Source organism: Acartia tonsa, chromosome 4, assembly GCF_053477335.1.
Source record: "Acartia tonsa isolate MP-2025a chromosome 4, ASM5347733v1, whole genome shotgun sequence".
Lineage (NCBI taxonomy): Eukaryota > Metazoa > Arthropoda > Copepoda > Calanoida > Acartiidae > Acartia > Acartia tonsa.
In genome coordinates this window covers 8,955,127-8,974,169 of record NC_137263.1, presented here as the reverse complement: position 1 = coordinate 8,974,169, position 19,043 = coordinate 8,955,127, and the positions used below count along the sequence as shown (strand labels likewise).

The following is a 19,043-nucleotide window of genomic DNA, read 5'->3' as shown; positions in this document are numbered from 1 at the left end:
TCTTTGTAAGTTCACGGAATGTAAGACACACACCTTGTTATGGAATTATTTAAGTTAATAACAAATATAACAAGGTCAAGGATGACAACATCCATTAAAGCGAAGCTCGGAAATGGAAGGACAAACAAACATTAACACTTGTTGAGGGTCAGAACTGAATGGACTGAATATTAATGCATATGTCTATACAAAATTGTTAGTAAATTTGTTGCAAAACTGATTAAATAAATGTTACTGTTCAAAGACATACTGACGTTTTTAGGACTTGATTATAGAGATGCTTTGCTTATAGCACTATACCTTGTTGTAATAGGAATCAGTATTAAAAAAATCAAACTAACTGGAAAATTTTAGCATACAAAAATTTGTTGTCAATAAAGTAAAAAATCAGCTTGTTTTAAATGGACTTCCGGACTTTCTAGTAGATTATAGACTTGCTGCGCTTTCTATGTCGTACCTAACTATTATAGGAATCAGCATGCAAAGTTTGAAATCGAAAGGACAATTATAACCTGTTTAAATTAACGAAAAGAGCTTACTGCAACGGACGGACGTACGGACCGACCCTAATTATTAAAAACTCTATTTAAAAAGAAGCCATGGTGTTAATACATGAAAAGTATTGATTGAGGGGATGATTATATTTTATTATAGATTTGAATATAATTGAAAAATCATAATTTAAAGTAAAATATGTAACAGTTATCACAGAATCATTAAAAACAGGTTTTTTTTCTCTCGAAATGTTGATGCTTCAAATTGCATGTGATTTTGTTGCCAAAAACTTTATTTAATAATTTAACATAAGGGATAGTTCTATGACAGATAGTACCAAATATAAAGCTTGCGAATATGAAAGTTGATTCACAAAAAATGTATTAATGATAAAACAAGGTTGACAACGTTCATTTGAAGTATTGAAGCACAAAAAATTAAAAGATGACTAGAAAACAAACAGAATAGGTAACAAATTAACATTTATAATGAATGCTAATAAATAAGATGACTCATCTGGAATAAGGGGGGGGTTTTAAATGCAACCATCTCGTAATCATTGAGCAAATGGCACTTATAATTCGAATTTCCATCTGAAATTTTTCATGAGTAATCCTTGGTAGGTCTATTTTCCCTAAATCGAACAAAAAGTTGGAAAAGTAACGGCGAACGGCTGGCGGCTCAGCCGTTTTGCCATTTTTTGGATATCTATATTGCAAATTAGTCACAAAACCTATCTCCACATAATAATCTTTTCCACTCCAAAACGCTATCAAACGGTTCTAGACGGTATCTGTTGGTACTAGAAGTTTTAAAAATGGTTATTGCTATCATTCAACATGAATTAAACCAAATATATGTTTTAAAAAGTTGATTCCTACGTAATTGATAATGAATTTACCCTGAAAATAGGCAAAAAAAACGGCTAAACGGCTGAGCTGCCAGCCGTTACTTTTCCAACTTTTTGTTCGATTTAGGGAAAATAGACCTACCAAGGATTACTCTTGCAAAAGTTCAGATCGAAATTCGAATTCTAAGTGCCATTTGCTCACTGATTACGAGATGGTTGCATTAAAAAACCCTCCCTTTCATAAGCATATAATATAATAATGCAATTGAGTTACATGCATCTTTATTTACATGCCTTTAGAGCAACCAGAAATTGAGTTCTTGCTTTATATAGGAAGTAAAGATACTTGTTCTTTCATCTATGGACACAAAAGTCTCGTAGATCAAAGTCTAATTTAAAATTAATACTTTTATAAAAAAAAAATACAAATTAGATCAAATATCCAAATATCACATAGATACGGTATAAGCAATCATTAGCAAAATATTATATTGAATTAAATTGTATTAAATATAAGATGGATGTGTGCTAGGCCAGATTATAAAATTTTTAAAAGAAAGCGGTATCAATATTTTTCATTTGTTTGGTAGGGAAAAAATGCTAAAACACACACACACATTCTTATTATATTTATTACTACACGTCGACATTAGAGATTTTTCTTGTGTGCTGCATTGAGTTTCATCTCGTTGGGTTTATTTCCTGCTTGACTAACTGGAACCTCTAAAATAGTAAATATTTTTTAGTTGCAAAGGTACTCTAAAATTTGAAATGTCTGTCTGTCCGTCCGTCAATTTTCACATTGGGACATTTTATAAGAGGAGCTAAGGACAATAAGAGCAACTACACCTTTCATAAATGATTACAACCTATTACTAAAGGATACACTCATAGAAGCCTCTAGAGCACTTCCCTTGACCCTTAGGAAGCTTCACTACAAAGAAGAACCATATTGGTTCAGAAGATAGCGAGATCTTTCACTATAGACAAAAAAGCCCAATGCTTTAAAAAATACATCTAGGGGCTTGGTATTCGAAAAGGCAGAAATGGTCTAGAAAGATAGCTTAAATCCATTCCAAGAGTAAAATCGGAAATTACCATTGTCAAAAACCTTACAGGACCTATGTAAAGCTTACATAAAATAGAGAATCCAATCGGTTCAGTAGTTACTTATATCTTAAGCTTCAGACAAATAAATCATATTACTGTACATAATAGGAGGATAGAATATAAAGAAGAAAGCTTTTTTTGTCCGTAGCACTGTATGGTTCTCCATTACTGTTAAGATACCTAATTGGTCCATGGAAGGTTTTTACCTATTTTGAGGAAGGATTTCTCCGCCCTCCCAACAAAAATTGACCTTCCCCCCCAAAAAAATTTTCCTTTTCTTTTTAAAACTAAAATTTAAAATGAAGTGGGGTAAGTCATCTAATCCCTCCTTTGCACACAGTCCTGGCACAACACTGTGCACGCCACTATATATTTGTCTGCAAGTACTTATTAAGCATGGTAATGAGTTGCACCTGCTTTGAGCCAAGGCCTTCCCCTATAATCTAACTATTTGTGTCACACACCTGACACAACAACAATATGAACAATTTTTAAATGTCTAAGTATGATGCGGGTTGGGGCCGAGATTCTAACCTATCACCTTCTCAAAAACGAACGGACGCGCTGCGTGTAACGCCACATGCAGTCGAGGGTTATGAAAATATTACCTGTTATTAATCAAAGAGAGAAGTGATCGGCTCAATGAAAATCATTTTTTATCTCTGAAACTTAAAACGGAAAATTATACATGGTGGACTTCTTTCTTTAAAGGTTAAAAATGAAAACTACATGAAAACAAGGATTACGACATTCATAAAAGCGAAGCTCTGAAATATTAGGACAAGCGAACATTAATACTTGTAGAGTTTTACAACTGAAAAAGCAGAATATAGTTTTTACGCTTTTAAATCGACCTAACCTCTACATGAATCACCCTGCCAATTTAAAAATCTATAACACAAATCTAATATGCCTAAATTAACCAGAGCTACCCTTTACAGTCGCAAGACCGACCCTAATTATGGAAAAGCTTCAAAAACAAAATTATTCGTGCAAATTGCTGAAAAAATTACTATCCCTTTCAGGATCACGGAAAGAAAACAAAGTAGCGGGTTTCGTCGTATTTTCACAGTAGCTTTTAATAGGTTAAGTAAGTTAAATGTTAATGATTGCCCCATAGGGTTAGAGCCCCAAGCAGGGGCTAGAAATAGGACGAAACTTGCTACTTTGTTTTCTTTCCATGATCCCCTCTTTATGATCACTTTTTTTAACTTTTAAAGTAAAATTTAATAAATAAAGCTTCCGGCCTATTTGTGGTGCTACCCTCTCCCAAAATAGTTATAAACCTCACCAGGACCTGTGAAAGTTTACTGTGTAAAGAAGAACCGTATATGTTCAGCGGTTAGCAATATTCTATGGTACAGATAGACAAAAAACATCCTGTTACTTTATTATAGGATAGATGTAAAATTATAACTTGAAGCTATTTAGTATTTACGTACTTAAATCATAGCAGCTGATTATTCTTTGTTTATAATTCTAGATTTTTTTGAAAAATACATAGCAATGAGTAGCTAGCTGAATATATATTTTTTTGTTTCAAAAAAATCAAATAAAAATAGTTAATCAAATTGTTTTTACTTAAAAATAAGTAAGACGTTTTTAAAAGACAGCTTTTTATTAATTTTTTAATAAACTTCAACTATTGATATGGTTTGGCCCGGATTATGATCAGGGATAGAAAGATAAGATACAGATTTTAAAACTATTTGGAAAATGAGACTTAGTAAAGAGTAACTTTTTTTTCGCCAAACAATTTAATTTTATTTGTAAATCTATAAAATGGGGTTATTATTACAATCTCCTGCTATTTTTGTGTATGAAAACATTGTAATTGCAGCAAAAAATAAGAATATATTTAGGTTGGGTTATATTTCAGTTGTACTAAAATCGGTTGACCTACTGGAAAAAAAGGTCGACCTCTAAAAAGCTTTTGTGAACCGGGCATTAATCTATGTGTTGTCTGAAATTATGATAAAGATAGCAAAAGATGTCCTGTAGTTGTATCTAAATATCTCTAGTAAAAAAGGAATAGGAATATTGACTTATAATTTTGACTGATAATGTAATTGCTAGATTAAATTCTTTCTTATGCAGCAGTTATTGTTATTTAAGAGTAAGGACTACCATTAAGTGTCTAAAAACTGGCTCCAATATTGTTGATGAATTGAATTAAATGGGTTGTAGCTTTGACTCCTATTGCTCTCTAGCAAATACTGTAATATTTGTCACGCATCAAAGACAGATAGACAGTGTAAGGGATCTTAAGCTTTACAGAAAACGCTTTGTGTGTTAAAAATACAACCCTCCCAAAAAGAGGTAACTTCATGTTGTTATGAATGGGTATATATCATTTGTCTTTATAGTATCCATCTCCCACTTAAAAGCTTAACCATTAAATTAACGCTAGCAATCCAGCCGTTTTCGATAGAGTTGTGCACATGCTTTTGACTCCCCCTAGGGGGGTGTAATACAGACACATGCAATATTTACCTGCTGTGTCCTAACCCTTCGGGGCTACCTAATACCAATCATAACCCGACCTAAAGAAATCAATTATTTATAATTAATTTTTAAAAACAATTTGAAAGGTTTGTGCTATCAAGGCACTTTAAATGAAAACACTAAACGAGTGTTTTTTTCAGTTTTTTTACAAATCATTCTATCCCTGATGTGAAAACAGAAAGAATGAAAGTGACCTTGAGTTGACCGACCCCGCGATTATCTTCGCTTCTGCGCAGAAACAAATATTTATTTATGCTTCCTTTCTTCACAGACAGGGTAACATATTCACCGATTTAAATCGTTTTTAATGTTAATTTGTAATTAAGTGTAACCCTCCCACTCTAAGGACATCCAATGGGGGTATTGTGAAAAATAAGAATAATTCCATATTCTTTCCCCCACGCATAAAAAATTAACCCTCTGTTTGGAAAGCCAATGACGTTTTATTTTTAAAGTGGGAGGGGGTCGATTGATTTATCATTGATGCCCTATTTTGGGGTTAAGAGTATTGGCATAGTGTCCCGCAGGGTTAGTACTCTGGGCATAGGGAAACTTAGGTAGTAAAACTTTTTTTAAAGATTAAATATTAGCTATGTGTGGAGGTCAAATTTGTAAGTTCATGGTTATCAAAATTATTTTTGCCTTGGGGGTAAGGTGGGGTCAAATGGCAAAAGTGAACTAAAGGAATTGGGCCAGTTTTGCTTTTTATATCCCTACTTCCCTGGTTAAATCGATTAAAATCACTGAAGTATATCTGTCTCTCTCCTTAGCTTTCATTGTATGAGACAGGCAAATAATGTATATAAGTAAATACTCACAAACAATAAACAAATACGCACACACGCTAGCATTATCACATATCCTATTATATAATGTAGTAAGTTTTTTTGTTTGAAGCTTTAGATTTTAATACATACTTAACCGATTGAGCTCTTAATTTAAAAAAAGATTTACATAGATCCAAGGAAGGTTTAAGCTATTTTTCAAACCCCCTTCACTACTTCAATACAGAGCCCTTAATTGATTGAGGCGCAGCCTCTATTGGATACTAATGTAAATCAATTTCTGTCAGCTTGTCTGTTTTTCAAAATCTAGCTAACCGTTGAACCGACTGGATTCTCCTCTCAGGAGATATCAGTGATATTTATACATTTTATACAAAAATATTTTCATGTTGGGATGTCGTCAAGTCAAAGCACCTAAAGTCCATATGCGAAGTCACTGGCTTAACTATAAGACAATAAATCATTAAAATATATTCAAAAATGTGTAAAGAACTAACATAACAATATTTCTATTATTAATGTAAACTCTGCAAGCTTTTAAGATCTTGTTATCTTTTGCAATAAACAATGATGAATCTGCCCATTAGTAGGGAAGTTTAAAAAGTTATGCAATAATACATATATACGTTAAAAACAGAATTGACAAATGTAATAATATAAAATCCTTTGAAACAAATTTACGAGTTAAAAACTGATGAAAAAGAAAAATATATAGAGTAGCTGCGACACTAAAAGTTTATATAAATTCAGAGAATGACCATTTGACAAAAATGTTGTTATTGGATTATTTACAAAAAAATGAATTGCGAAATTTTGCAATCTTGCATCATCAGCAGTTTTTTTTTGAAAAAAACAATAACATATTAACGGTCAAAGTAAGAACGTTGTTATTTGAAGTAATCTTTTTTTAAAGAAAAATATATTTTAAGTACTGTTACCATTTTCTTCTTCCTTAAATGTATAGCTTTCACAATTTCTTGTAGCAAAGTTCCTCTAAAAGTTTTTTGTTTAGTGTTACTGACTTTGAATATCAATAACCATTTACATATACAAACTAACAATATTAATAGTAATTATAGAAAAGCTTCGCTTTAAAAAATTAATATTTAACAAATTCAACTATCCTTTGAGCTTAGAGAGATGGGGCACTTTGAAAGGACGCCCAAGCCTTTACTTTGGGGGTTAGGGGGTAAATAATCTCAATATGGTATAACTTAAACGTGGGGACGCAAAGTGTTGCAAAATTTTGTTTACCCTCTCCTCCCACAATAATTATCTAGGGGTTAAAATCTATATTTTGGCGTATGAAATGTTAAGAACCCGTTCGAAGTGATTCTAAAATTGCGCAAAACAAAAAGTTGTAACATTAAATTGTGCTTTTATGTCTTTGTTGTTTTATCGGACTAAATGCATCATTTGATTATTAAGGCTGGTGATCACTGATGATGGAGGAGCTAAAGAAAGAGTTGTCCAGCCTCCGCGAGTTTGTTGTCCTACAGAGCAAAGAAATTGTTAAATTAAAACGTGGTTCCAGGTTGGAGAATGAAACTGATGATTATAACAGGTAATCTCGAATGACACATACATGCCAGTATGGTTTTAGGCTATCTATTATTTTTGTATTTAAGTAACCCACTTCTCTAAACTCCACAATACAGAGACCACTAGTTTTAAATATTACCCTAAAATTTCATTTATTCTTATTTCAATCTTTCCCGAAAAATTACAATCAAGTGTAAGAGTCCTATAAGAATCGATTGAAACATGAACTATGTCTGTTGTTCCATCTATAGATTTTATAAAAATCTAAACTTTATTTTTATATTCAAGGCTGGCTTGTATCGAAGAGGAGTTATCTGAACAAAAAAGATCCCAGGACAAAATAACAAGATTATGCCAGGCGGCCATCAAAGCTCTGGAGAGGATTGAAGACAAGCCAATAATAAGCACAAATGGCTCAGAATGCTCCACACCAATTTCAACCAGCAAGGAGAGGTAATGGGAAAAATAAAAAAAACTGAATTTGATTTTTGATTTGCACTGTGCTTCATAAGATATCTTCTCTATGGTGTCATGTTTACAATCGTAAAAAAACGCTAATAAGAAAGAGATGGTTGTGGGTAAATAAAAAAGGATGGTGGTAGGCCAAAATCCACTCCCACCTATTAATACATCCTTGTTTTAAAATTTGTATTATAGTTTAAAATAATTTCATTGGTTAGTGGCTGGGGAAGTTAAAATTAAATATATTGTTCCAAATGTTCTCATTTACTTTACACTCCCATGCTGAAGATTGAAATTGAAATAGAAATCTAAAGAGTTCATTTTATAATTTACATAAAATTCAAATGATACAACTGACAGAAAATATTATTGAATTTTTCTTAGTGTTTGTGGTTCTATTGATCCAACTGTGGTGAAATCTTTGTGTGGACAGATTGAGAAGTTAACCAGCATGCTTGTCAAGGTACACCAATATACGTCTTCTTTGATTTCTCATAATTGGTCTCTAAAACAATGAACTTCAAAATGTTTGTCTGGCTTTTTCTAACATTTACATTGCAGTGATGTCAAAGAATTACAACAATATAGTTTTCCAGGTTTCCGCTACAAACTTGAGCTTTTTTCAAAACAGAAATAATATATCCGACAGTATTGGTTTAGAGTACTAATAGAATTTAATTTCTTTTCTCGTATTAATTCGAATCCGGTGGCTAAGAACCGGTTCTCATCTATAACTATGTCTAGCATCGCATTAAATCCAGCTTTCTACGAATATAAAAATGTACAATCATAAGATTAAAACCAGCTTTTTTATCCCGTGCCTTCGGCATCTCGGGGCAAAAAAAAACTTTTTTAAAATCTTATAATTGTACATTCTATATCCGCGGAAAGCTGTTTGTAATACGATGCGAGAAATAACTATTCATTCATAGAGTTTGTTGTATATAAATAAAGTATATATGTAGAAACAAAGCTACTCTATAATTAACTTTGTCAATCTGTCCGTTCGTATGGCTATAAATGTGATTTTCTTAACTGCTAAGATAGTCTATCCATTACTAGAGAGCATCCATACTTGTTTTAAATAAACATCTGTTTATAACTCTCTTTATCTGTCTATCCATCCATTTTTATGTCCTCTACCTATGAGTTCTCATCTCTTTGTTTCACTTATTATCTAACTAAATCTATAACAGGTAGATGAAGATATTGATGATCTTGATGAGAGAACTGAGGATAATAAACAACAAGTTGATGGTCTCAGGTATCTTAAATCATTAACATTTTTTTCCGTTCTTTCATGGTAATAAGTGGCGCCTGTTCTAGGGTAAGGCATTCCACATACAAATAACTTAGATGACGTCATACAATACAAATTACCAATGATAGGCTATTATACATTTTACCATTGGTAAATTACAATGTATACTGGCCTGTCATTGGTCATTTGTATTGTATGGCGTCAACTTTTTTAGGCCCCATCAACTGTTTAATTTTTCTGAGATTTGAAGCTACAACTAACATGCCTTTTTACAAACTTTAATTGGTTGGGTTAAGGACACATGGATCAAATTAAATATAACTTATTTTAATTTAGGGAGAGGTTTCTGAGCCTGAATGATCTTGAAAAGCGGATGAGTGGTGATTACTTGAGAAGAGAGGTTGATGCTAGAATCATGATCAAAGATCTTGTCACAAAATCAGATCTATCAAGGTATGTACCAATCTTGCAGGTTAATACTTGCAAAAAAGCGAAAAATTGGCAGAAAAAAAAGTTTGGGGTAAAAAAGTGCAAAGGGACAAAAACGAACCAGTTTTGGCTTTGTTGGCCAAGTTAAAATTTATATTAGTCGTTCAAATATTCTCTTTGCTCTAGAAAAAGCTCACGAATTAGTATAATTACATTTTTTCTAACTCTTTATCAACAAAAAGTAGAGACTGTTTTGAAAGTTATAAAATTTATTGATGAACTTAGAATATTTTCAAGGGGACTGAAAACCATTCCTTTTGGTTTGAGCAAGGATGATGTGTCCTCAATGATTGAATATGCCACCAGCAATTATCTCAGAACTGTACAAGGTAATAATAAGTAATAGTTAGTAATGATTGAATATGCCACCAGCAATTATCTCAGAACTGTACAAGGTAATAATAAGTTATAGTTAGTAATGATTGAATATGCCACCAGCAATTATCTCAGAACTGTACAAGGTAATAATAAGTAATAATCAGTAATGATTGAATATGCCACTAGCAATTATCTCAGAACTGTACAAGGTAATAATAAGTAATAATCAGTAATGATTGAATATGCAACTAGCAATTATCTCAGAACCGTACAAGGTAATAATAAGTAATAGTTAGTAATGATTGAATATGCCACTAGCAATTATCTCAGAACTGTACAAGGTAATAATAAGTAATAATCAGTTATGATTGAATATGCCACTAGCAATTATCTCAGAACTGTACAAGGTAATAATAAGTAATAATCAGTAATGATTGAATATGCCACCAGCAATTATCTCAGAACTGTACAAGGTAATAATAAGTAATAGTTAGTAATGATTGAATATGCCACTAGCAATTATCTCAGAACCGTACAAGGTAATAATAAGTAATAGTTAGTAATGATTGAATATGCCACTAGCAATTATCTCAGAACTGTACAAGGTAATAATAAGTAATAGTTAGTAATGATTGAATATGCAACTAGTAATTTCTAATTTCTAGTGTTATCACTTTTTATAGAGTTTGTGTTTTAAATATTTTTCTTTATAAAACTTATTAAATCCTTATACTAAAGTAACAGGATGTCTGTGTGTCTGTACCGAAGGATCTCGCTAACCGCTGAACCGATCGGGTTCTCCTTAACAGGGTAGCTTCTCATAGCTTCTCATAAAAAAAATTTCCCCCCCCCAAATTTTTTTTTTACTTTTTCTTTTAAAATTTAAAATAAGAAATTGGATTATTAAATTTGACTCTCTCCTCCTCAAGTGCCCCCTAGAGGCCTCTAGGGGCGTAGCCGCTAGTATACTAATAAAGTGAAAAGAGAACAGAAAAAGGAAGAGAGGATATAAGAAAAAAAACAATATTTGCACATTATTACTCAAAAAAGGAAAATAAACCAAGAAAAAAAAGATTAAAACAAATCGTTTCCTTAAATCTAAAAAGACTTTCCATGTCTTCAAGAGGCAATGCCAAAGACTTACTGAATAATAAGAGCCTAGAGAAGCTTCGTAACTATGAAGGGAATTATGTAATACAAGAATATTTGATGCACTAATCCAACTTTTCAGTTTGTGGTGAAAAATTGGAAGATTTCGAGGAAAAAGTTAATATGGAGCTGAAAAATCTGCAGGTATTTTATTTTTAACATTATACATTTTTATAATGGTGGCTTCGCCTCTTGCCTATAAATGCTAAACTACAGAGGTTTGTCGACCAAAATTAACATAAAATATGACCAAAAATAAAAAAGAAGGTGGCATTGGATTAAGCAATGAAAAAAGGAAATGTTAAAATGCAGAAATTTTTGTTTACCTACCTCTTCTCATATTTTTTTTCATAAGGTTTTATAATTCGCCCCATTATTTGGGATAAAACAATGCCCTCTTGAAAGTCTTTAGTTCATGACATAAATCATTCCAATAAATAAATAATCACTCTATTTAATTTTTTTTAAACTGTAGTTATCGTTTATTTTTTTCCATTTCTTCTTGTTACTACTTTTAAAATTCAGAATAAAGTTGTTGATATTGAAGAAACATTAAAGAATCATCTATCTAACATTGAAGATAAAACAGGTAAAATTTATTTTATACCTACATCAGTTTTAATCAATAAAAATGGTTGGATGCTTGTGTGCCTTTTAGAACTCTTTAAAGCATATGTAGACTTTAAGTTTAAGTTTTACATTTTTCAGTGAAGCTAAGTTTTAGACCTGTGTAAAGTAAAGATTCTTTAAAAAGCCTAATTTTTTCTTTTTATTTCAATAAAGATTACTGGAACTTTGTTTAAACGGTATAGGGTAAAGACTAAAAGTAAAAAGCGGGAATAGTTATTTATGGCATCGTATTATAAAAAGCTTTCCACGGATATAAAAATGTACAGTTATAAGATTAAAACCAGTTTTGTTAATCCCGAGATGCCGAAGGCACGGGCTAACAAAACTTGTTTTAACATTATGATAGCACATTTTTATATTTGAAGAAAACTCTATGATATATGATTTTTCAATATGAAATGGTTCTAATCCAGTGGATATTAATAGGTTTTTAAGCCATACTGGAAATTTATATTAATCTTACTTTTATTCCAGACAAGAGGATAAAAGAGGTTGAGAAGAAGATTGGCCGCGGCTCTGGTGACCTCGAGGTCGTGGTGAGGGAGCTGGACACAAAGGTCAAGGATGTCAGCAAGGGCAGGGGAACTCTGGAGACCAAAGTCAGAGAGTTGGAAGTTAAGACAAAGGAATTGGAAAAGGCAAAAGGTAAATCATCTAGCTAGTATAGATTTATCCGAGATCTTGGAATTCAATTTAATATTTAGAAAATTATGCAGGGCAGGTTTAGTGGGGTGGGATGTAATTATTACCCCTGATAACAAATTTTTATTGTGCCTTAGTCTTTCTCTTTTAGACTTAATACAAATAAATCAATTTGTGATGTTAGAGAAAATTATTTTTGAAGGAACTGGAATGGAATCTGTTTTGAAAGACATTGATGCAAAAATAAAATCTGTGGATTCTAAAAACAAAGATTTTACTTCTAAAATGAAAGATTTTGAAAAGAAGTTGGACTCCCTGGACGTAAATAGCAAAATTAAAACTATTCAGGTAACTGTTCAGTTTTCTATATTTCAATTTTTAAATTAAAAGAAAAGAGGGGTCAGGGAGTGAACAATATTGTGTTCACGCTGTTCCGACCCTTATTTGGGTATTTGAATATGATATTAGATAATAGCGTAGGAAATTTTAACAAATCCAGTCGCTATACAAAAGCAGAAAGCAGTTTGCAAGTAGACTTTAAAAGGTCCCAACTGGAACCAGGTAATTGTCTGGGTTGTACATCTATACTTATACATTTATTTTTTAATTTAATCTTCATCCCACAGGATAATTAGAATTGATTACTTTTGTCTCTTCGGGGCCAATAAATCAGGAACTATCTTTTATACGATGTGATAAATTTATATGTGGGTTAACTGCCATTGGACTTTTTAACTTATCAAATCATTCTTAATATTTTTAGGATAGCATATCTTCTATTAACAATCAGTTGAAAGCTCTAAAGGTAAGGAATATTGAATGTAGTCTACAATTTGTTTTTGTTTTTTTGGACACTTAATTAATGCCAGAATTTTAGAAACCATATCCTGAAGAATGGATTTCTCAGGATAAAATGCGCAAAATTATCTAAACTTACAACTAAATTTGATAAATTATTGTAAATAACTTCGAAGCCTTAGAACAGAAACCTGAAGTAATTACTCTTCCAACTCTATAAACATTAAACACTATGTCACAAAAATCGCCCAGATACGGAAAATTTCATGTAAAAAATGTAAATAAATCATATTACTTTGGAAAGTATACATCCAACTACTGCATCTATTATGAATAATTTTTACATAAATAATTGTACTTAAGAAAAATTTAAAGAAATTAGATACTAATGAAATAATTATTTACAAGGATGACAACAAGGCAAACTCTGACGAGGCTCGTGTGACCGCCAGGCTAGAACGACTAGGTAAAGAGATCTCTGTATTGAAGACAAAACATGTGGACATTGTTTCAACACTGGATGATCTCACCAAGAGAAAACCAACTCAAGGGACATAATAATTATCTTTTATTTAAATTATAAGTCTTTTCTTGATGGAGAGAAAATTAAAAATTTTATTCACATTGTAAATAAAGTTATGTGGTACAGAAGAGAAGAAAGATTTGATAAAGTGTGTAAACATTTAACACTATTGCACTGCATTTGAAATGATATGGTAGCAGACGAATAATGATAAGAAAAGGGTGAAGATGTCTGTTTATCGAATAAAACTATTTATGTCCACGTTGTAAGAAGGTGAACCGGAAAAATTGAAGATATTGCTGGACCAAAACAAACAAAACAATGAAAAAATGCTCGACCTTGAAAACGCCATTCAACAGATAAATGCAAAGGTATTTTTTCATTCATTCATGTTAAGTATTTCATTCTACAAAGAGTTCTGTTTTCTCTATATTCTTTCAATATTTTACTTTTTACTCTTTTTCGATATAATCTGTATGATCGACCGTTGCACTGTCGTTACACTAATCTCTTTAATTTGGACGTAAGTGGGGGGGGGGGGGGCTGTCTAAAATGCACCCCTATTACTATTTACTTACACATGTAAAAACATAAAATTTTGGCACTTTAGGGCTTTAGATTTTATTGTATAATTAAGTAAAATCTAGAGGTTTTTTCAACCTACATAATGCGCATGTAAACAAAATTATTGACAATGAAATATCTATCTGCAGAAAACTATCTAAAAATTTAATCAAATCGCAGCCTTAGCCAAGAATGTATATTTTTCAAAGAAAAAAATGCAGGACATTTCAGAGTTTTATTGCGTTCTTTTTTTGCCGGGAGCACTGTCGTTAGGCCATAGATTAAATTAATCTTAAAATAAGTCTTGTAATAATGCAATAAAAAAATACCAATAATAAAAATTTTGTTTGGAAAGAGTTGAATGTAGATAAAAACCTACCATGCAATTTTTTGAAACTAGAGGGGACAAATTAATCTAATCGAATCTTCCGAATCTTTTCTATTGTTTATCTTGAATGAATGTCCTGTGCAAGCAATTTTTGATACCATGAACGTTCAGGTGACCGATTCTGTTGGCTGGGTGGAACACCTTAATGTTCAAGTCAATGGGTGAGAATTTGTAAAACCACTTTTAAAATTATAAACATTCGACGCCTTTATCTGAAAGTGCAGAGTGTCTGCAAACTAAATGGGATACCTGACCTTTTAACCATAGCAAATAAAAAAATTACGTATTTAAACATACAAAGAAATATAAACAGAATGCATCTTCATATTACTTTCAAACTTTTCTAATGTTGTTTTTACAATCTTCAAAAGATGCAGAATGATCAATTATTATTTTAATAAAAACAACTTTTGCCTAGGAAAATGGACAAGACCGATGTTGACGACCTAAAAACTGGCATGGAGAAAGAAAGATGTAAAATTCAATATTTCCAGGGATGAACAATAGTGTATTTGAAATATCCGTCCGCCTGTCTGTCTGTCTGCTGGAAACAGTATGGAGGAAACGAGTAAGACGATGGACGATAGATTGGTGTAACACCCTCTTTAATAATCAAAATTACACCTTCAGTACTAATGTTAAAGAAGTTTGTACAGCCTTATCAAGATTAAATAATAAACCTCCCAAAGTTTTTTAGCCAATGAATGGCAGACAGAGTAAAAAAACTTTTGAGGCCAGTATAATATGCAGTCCAAAATCCACTCCCTTCTTGAATATTTATACAAAACTGCAAGGCACAATTTATCACTATTGATCATGATTTCAGGATAGAATAAATAATATAGCAAAGTCTATGGACGCCGTCAAACAGGAAATTAATACAATTAGTAAGATTTTTTTATACTTAATTAGCTACTTTATAACAGGGTCTGGTCCGTAAGTTTTATTTACTTCATATTTCATTATAAATGTGTCATCATAAAAGTGAGAAAGCATGTACTATGTAATGCATTAAAAGTTCTTTTTTTTGTAAAGCAAAGCTTATTTGTATTTAGGGTTGGCCCGTACGTCCGTAACGTAATTCTTGTATGTATTATTGTCCAATCGATTTCTAACTTGTACGATTCCTATAACATATACGATTAAAAAGCGTAGCAACTCTATAGTCGATAACAGAAAGTCAGGAGGTCCATTGAAATAATATTAACCTTTACAATTTTCGGAACAAATTTTCATTTGATATAATTATCCTATTCATCTATTATCTCAATAATAAAGTCCTAAAATATAATTATGTCCTTAAAGAGTATCCCGAATTAAGCAAAATTTTTATCCTGCTTATTATGTTTTGACACTCTACGAGTGTTAATATTCCACGTCTTATTTTAGAGCTTTGCTTTTATTGATGTTGTCATCCTTGTTTTCTACAATATTTTTTTTGCCAATTGTTGTTGCGCAATTTCTGTGTATAATTGTTAATAGCGATATAGATTTCGTATATTTCCCCGCGCGCGGTCACTAAACAAAATGAGCCGTAAACTACAGGGATACAACGATAGGACTATGGATTTCTTATCAAACTTTTATTCTATTTTGAAAGTTCATGGTTTTTTGTTTATTTATTGAGATATTATATTCATTAATTTTTTTGGATACGACCCTAGAGCTTTCTAGAGGCACTTGAGGAAAGGGAGAAGGGAGATTCGACCCTTAAATTTACATATTTTTTCCAGAAAAAGTTTTATAAAATTGGGGAGCTTTACTGTTAAGGAGAACCCCACCAGTACACCAGTTCCAAGGGTACAGACAGACAGACAGACAGACAGACATTCTGTTACTTTAGATAAGGATCGATATATATTTCATTGATCTATCCCTGTAACCCTGAGCTAACTATGTTATTTTCATCTAAATCTTTGCAAAAATGAATTTCAAAAAATTTTTTCTCGCGTAAAACACATTTTTGTATCCTAGGAGACAGATTTTATTCCGACATTGAGTGCAATACGAAGGACATCAAGGAGTTGAAACTAAAGAGTGAAAATCAGGAGAAAGTTGTGAAGGAGAACAGTGATACACTGAAGCACATTACAAAAGATAGCATTGGCAAAATTAAGGATGTTTCTTCAAATTGTCTTCAGATAGAGAAAAATATCAGGTATATTTAGGATTTTGTTTATGTTAATAACGTTCGGTGCTTTCCCGCTAAGTGTCCGTCGAGAACAAATATCCCCCCTTAATTTGGAATAAAAAACTAAACCCTTAACTAACTAAATAATGGGTGGGGAGGGGGGGGGGAGTGTATTTGTGCTTAAAATAATTATTTTATCCTTTTTTTTGGCTTTTGGATCTAAAATTGTAGACAGCAATATTATAATTATTATAAGGTAGACTCTTGACAGTGTTAGGCATGTTAGGTATACCAGCTATCTGTATCTGTCCAATATATGATATATACATAGACATACATACCTAATCTTTATTTGATTTCACCTTTTGTGTTTATATATCACGATAATAAAACGGTTTATTTAATGTAAAAGTTTTAAAGGTCTAAACTTCTTTTAAAGAAATTAATTTTTCTTTTTACATCTAAATGACTGCAGAAGAAAACTTTAATGCAGACACCCATAAATTTAATCTTTATTGAGAGTTTTTTCTTCAGACACTTTTTTATTGCCGGAGTTCGGAAGTTTTATTCAATGTTTAATGTTAAATCCAGTTTTGTTGGCAAACAGTCTAAGATACCATACATGATTTTTCAGTATGGCTCATAACAGATTTTCAACCAGCGTAAATTTAATCGGTTTCGCAGCCATACTGGAAAAACTAGAATTACAAATGTATAAAATTATTGTAAACTTTGTCTAGGTCTATCAAAGATAAATCAGAAAGGTTTGAGGCCAAGATAGAATGGATGCAAGCTGAAATCAAGGGACTCGGAGAAACACATGGAACTTTAATTACTGAAATACAGCAAAGATTAGATTATATCAAGGATGATAAAATGAATTCCTCAAAAATATCAGGTAATTTCATTTACTCTGTAGCATAGCTACTCTATAACATACCAACATCCACCCGTCCATATTCCACAAAAGACGTTTATGTTCTAATTGATTTATCAATTTGAAAATTTAAAAATGAAATGTTGAATGTCACTAAATTTAAAAAAAAATTATGGTCGATGTTTCGTTTTGCTAAATCAATGTCTTTTTTTTTCAATTACGCATAGTACATAAATAACTTTTTCATTGTGCCAAAATACAGGGTAAATCCTATAAATTTGTTTCTGATTAATCTAAGAATTAGCGTTTTCTAGACCTTACATAGTTCAAAAAGTTATCTTTAAATACTTATCATGTAAGGACAGGGGCGTCCAAGCTTTTTTATTTGGGGGGGGGGGGGGGGGGAAATTGAAAATCCAAAATTTTGGGGGTGCCTACGTCTATGTGTAAGGATGACAAGAATTCAATAATTACAGAAATATTTATTTAAAAATAATTTTGAATATTCTCCGATCCCATCTCTGATACTCTGATTCTTTTCTTTAAGAACTGACCTCAGGTTAAGATACTTAATAAAACTTTATTTCTAGGCTCCTGTTTTGCTATACCCCCCCCCCCCCCCCCCCCCCAACACAATATTTTTTTATTGTATTGACAATTCAGATAGTGACTTAGCACAGCTTCAAAATTCTGTGAAATCAGTTCAAACAGATCTGAAAAATTTGATCCAAGACAAGAAAACTATGGTTAGTAAGTTATCCATTATACAAAGTAGATCGATGTTTGTCCGTCTGTCCATCTGTAAACTGCTAACGGCAAAGTTGGGATATCTAGGGGATATACCTACTGGTCCTCCGGGGTATCAAGATACTTGTAAGGGAAGGGGGTTGTGTGCACCTTACTCCTGAAATAATACAATACAATTGTGCTGTTTAGTATGTTTATGATCCAGTGGATAGGCCGTATAAAAACATCATTTCATCAAGCATAAAATAAGGGGGTTACCTTCACCCTCTCTTTTTCGAAGACAATATATACATAGGTATTCCAAATTGTTTTTTCACCTCCTAACTGAGTACAACTTACAGACAAATCAAGCTACTGGCCCTAAAATAGATGTGCAGGTTTTATCCACCCCCCTGGCAAAAGCAAAGTAGTGGATATACTCCGCTAGGTCTACACCCCTTTGATAACCCCTTGACAAGAGTCAACACCCACCCAAATCAGAAAAGAGGGCCGGGGTGAAAGGATAAAGTCAACCCCCCTAAAATTTAAAGAGGTGTAAAATTGTTTTGTTGTGCTCCGTTTACCCCTAAGGTAAAATTCTGAGCACGCCACTAGACTTTTATTAATCATTTGTATAAATAGGATTTTGAAGACGAGGAGAGAAAGTTGAGTATGGAGAGTAGTCTCCTGGATTTGAGAAATTATGTGGAGAATATCCTGACAGAAACTAACAGCCAGCTTGGATCTATTGCCAGTGAAGTTGAAAATTCTCATGATAAGATTCTTAAGGTATTATGA

The 19,043-nt window shown here is 32.1% G+C and overlaps 1 protein-coding gene and 1 long non-coding RNA gene across 2 annotated transcripts in view; one reads left to right on the top strand and one right to left on the bottom strand.

Annotated features, from left to right (window-relative positions):
- Nucleotides 1-19,043, top strand: part of LOC145315945 (uncharacterized) — a 53,642-nt gene that overhangs the window by 20,511 nt on the left and 14,088 nt on the right. The window contains exons 2-21 of the mRNA XM_080156115.1: nt 7,174-7,309; nt 7,576-7,740; nt 8,134-8,212; nt 8,946-9,013; nt 9,347-9,463; nt 9,737-9,828; nt 11,049-11,110; nt 11,492-11,555; nt 12,071-12,241; nt 12,441-12,586; nt 13,002-13,043; nt 13,445-13,587; nt 13,834-13,930; nt 14,623-14,672; nt 14,930-15,006; nt 15,339-15,398; nt 16,486-16,669; nt 17,383-17,540; nt 18,183-18,265; nt 18,888-19,034. Of these exons, the coding sequence (XP_080012241.1) occupies nt 7,188-7,309; nt 7,576-7,740; nt 8,134-8,212; nt 8,946-9,013; nt 9,347-9,463; nt 9,737-9,828; nt 11,049-11,110; nt 11,492-11,555; nt 12,071-12,241; nt 12,441-12,586; nt 13,002-13,043; nt 13,445-13,587; nt 13,834-13,930; nt 14,623-14,672; nt 14,930-15,006; nt 15,339-15,398; nt 16,486-16,669; nt 17,383-17,540; nt 18,183-18,265; nt 18,888-19,034 (2,127 nt within the window). The 5' untranslated portion in view covers nt 7,174-7,187. The remainder of the gene's footprint in view (nt 1-7,173; nt 7,310-7,575; nt 7,741-8,133; nt 8,213-8,945; nt 9,014-9,346; nt 9,464-9,736; nt 9,829-11,048; nt 11,111-11,491; nt 11,556-12,070; nt 12,242-12,440; nt 12,587-13,001; nt 13,044-13,444; nt 13,588-13,833; nt 13,931-14,622; nt 14,673-14,929; nt 15,007-15,338; nt 15,399-16,485; nt 16,670-17,382; nt 17,541-18,182; nt 18,266-18,887; nt 19,035-19,043) is intronic.
- LOC145318210 (uncharacterized) lies at nt 1,884-3,129 on the bottom strand. The gene is made up of 2 exons (XR_013879255.1): nt 3,064-3,129; nt 1,884-2,068 (listed from the first exon to the last, which is right to left on the bottom strand). It is a non-coding gene; the product is annotated as an uncharacterized LOC145318210 (long non-coding RNA).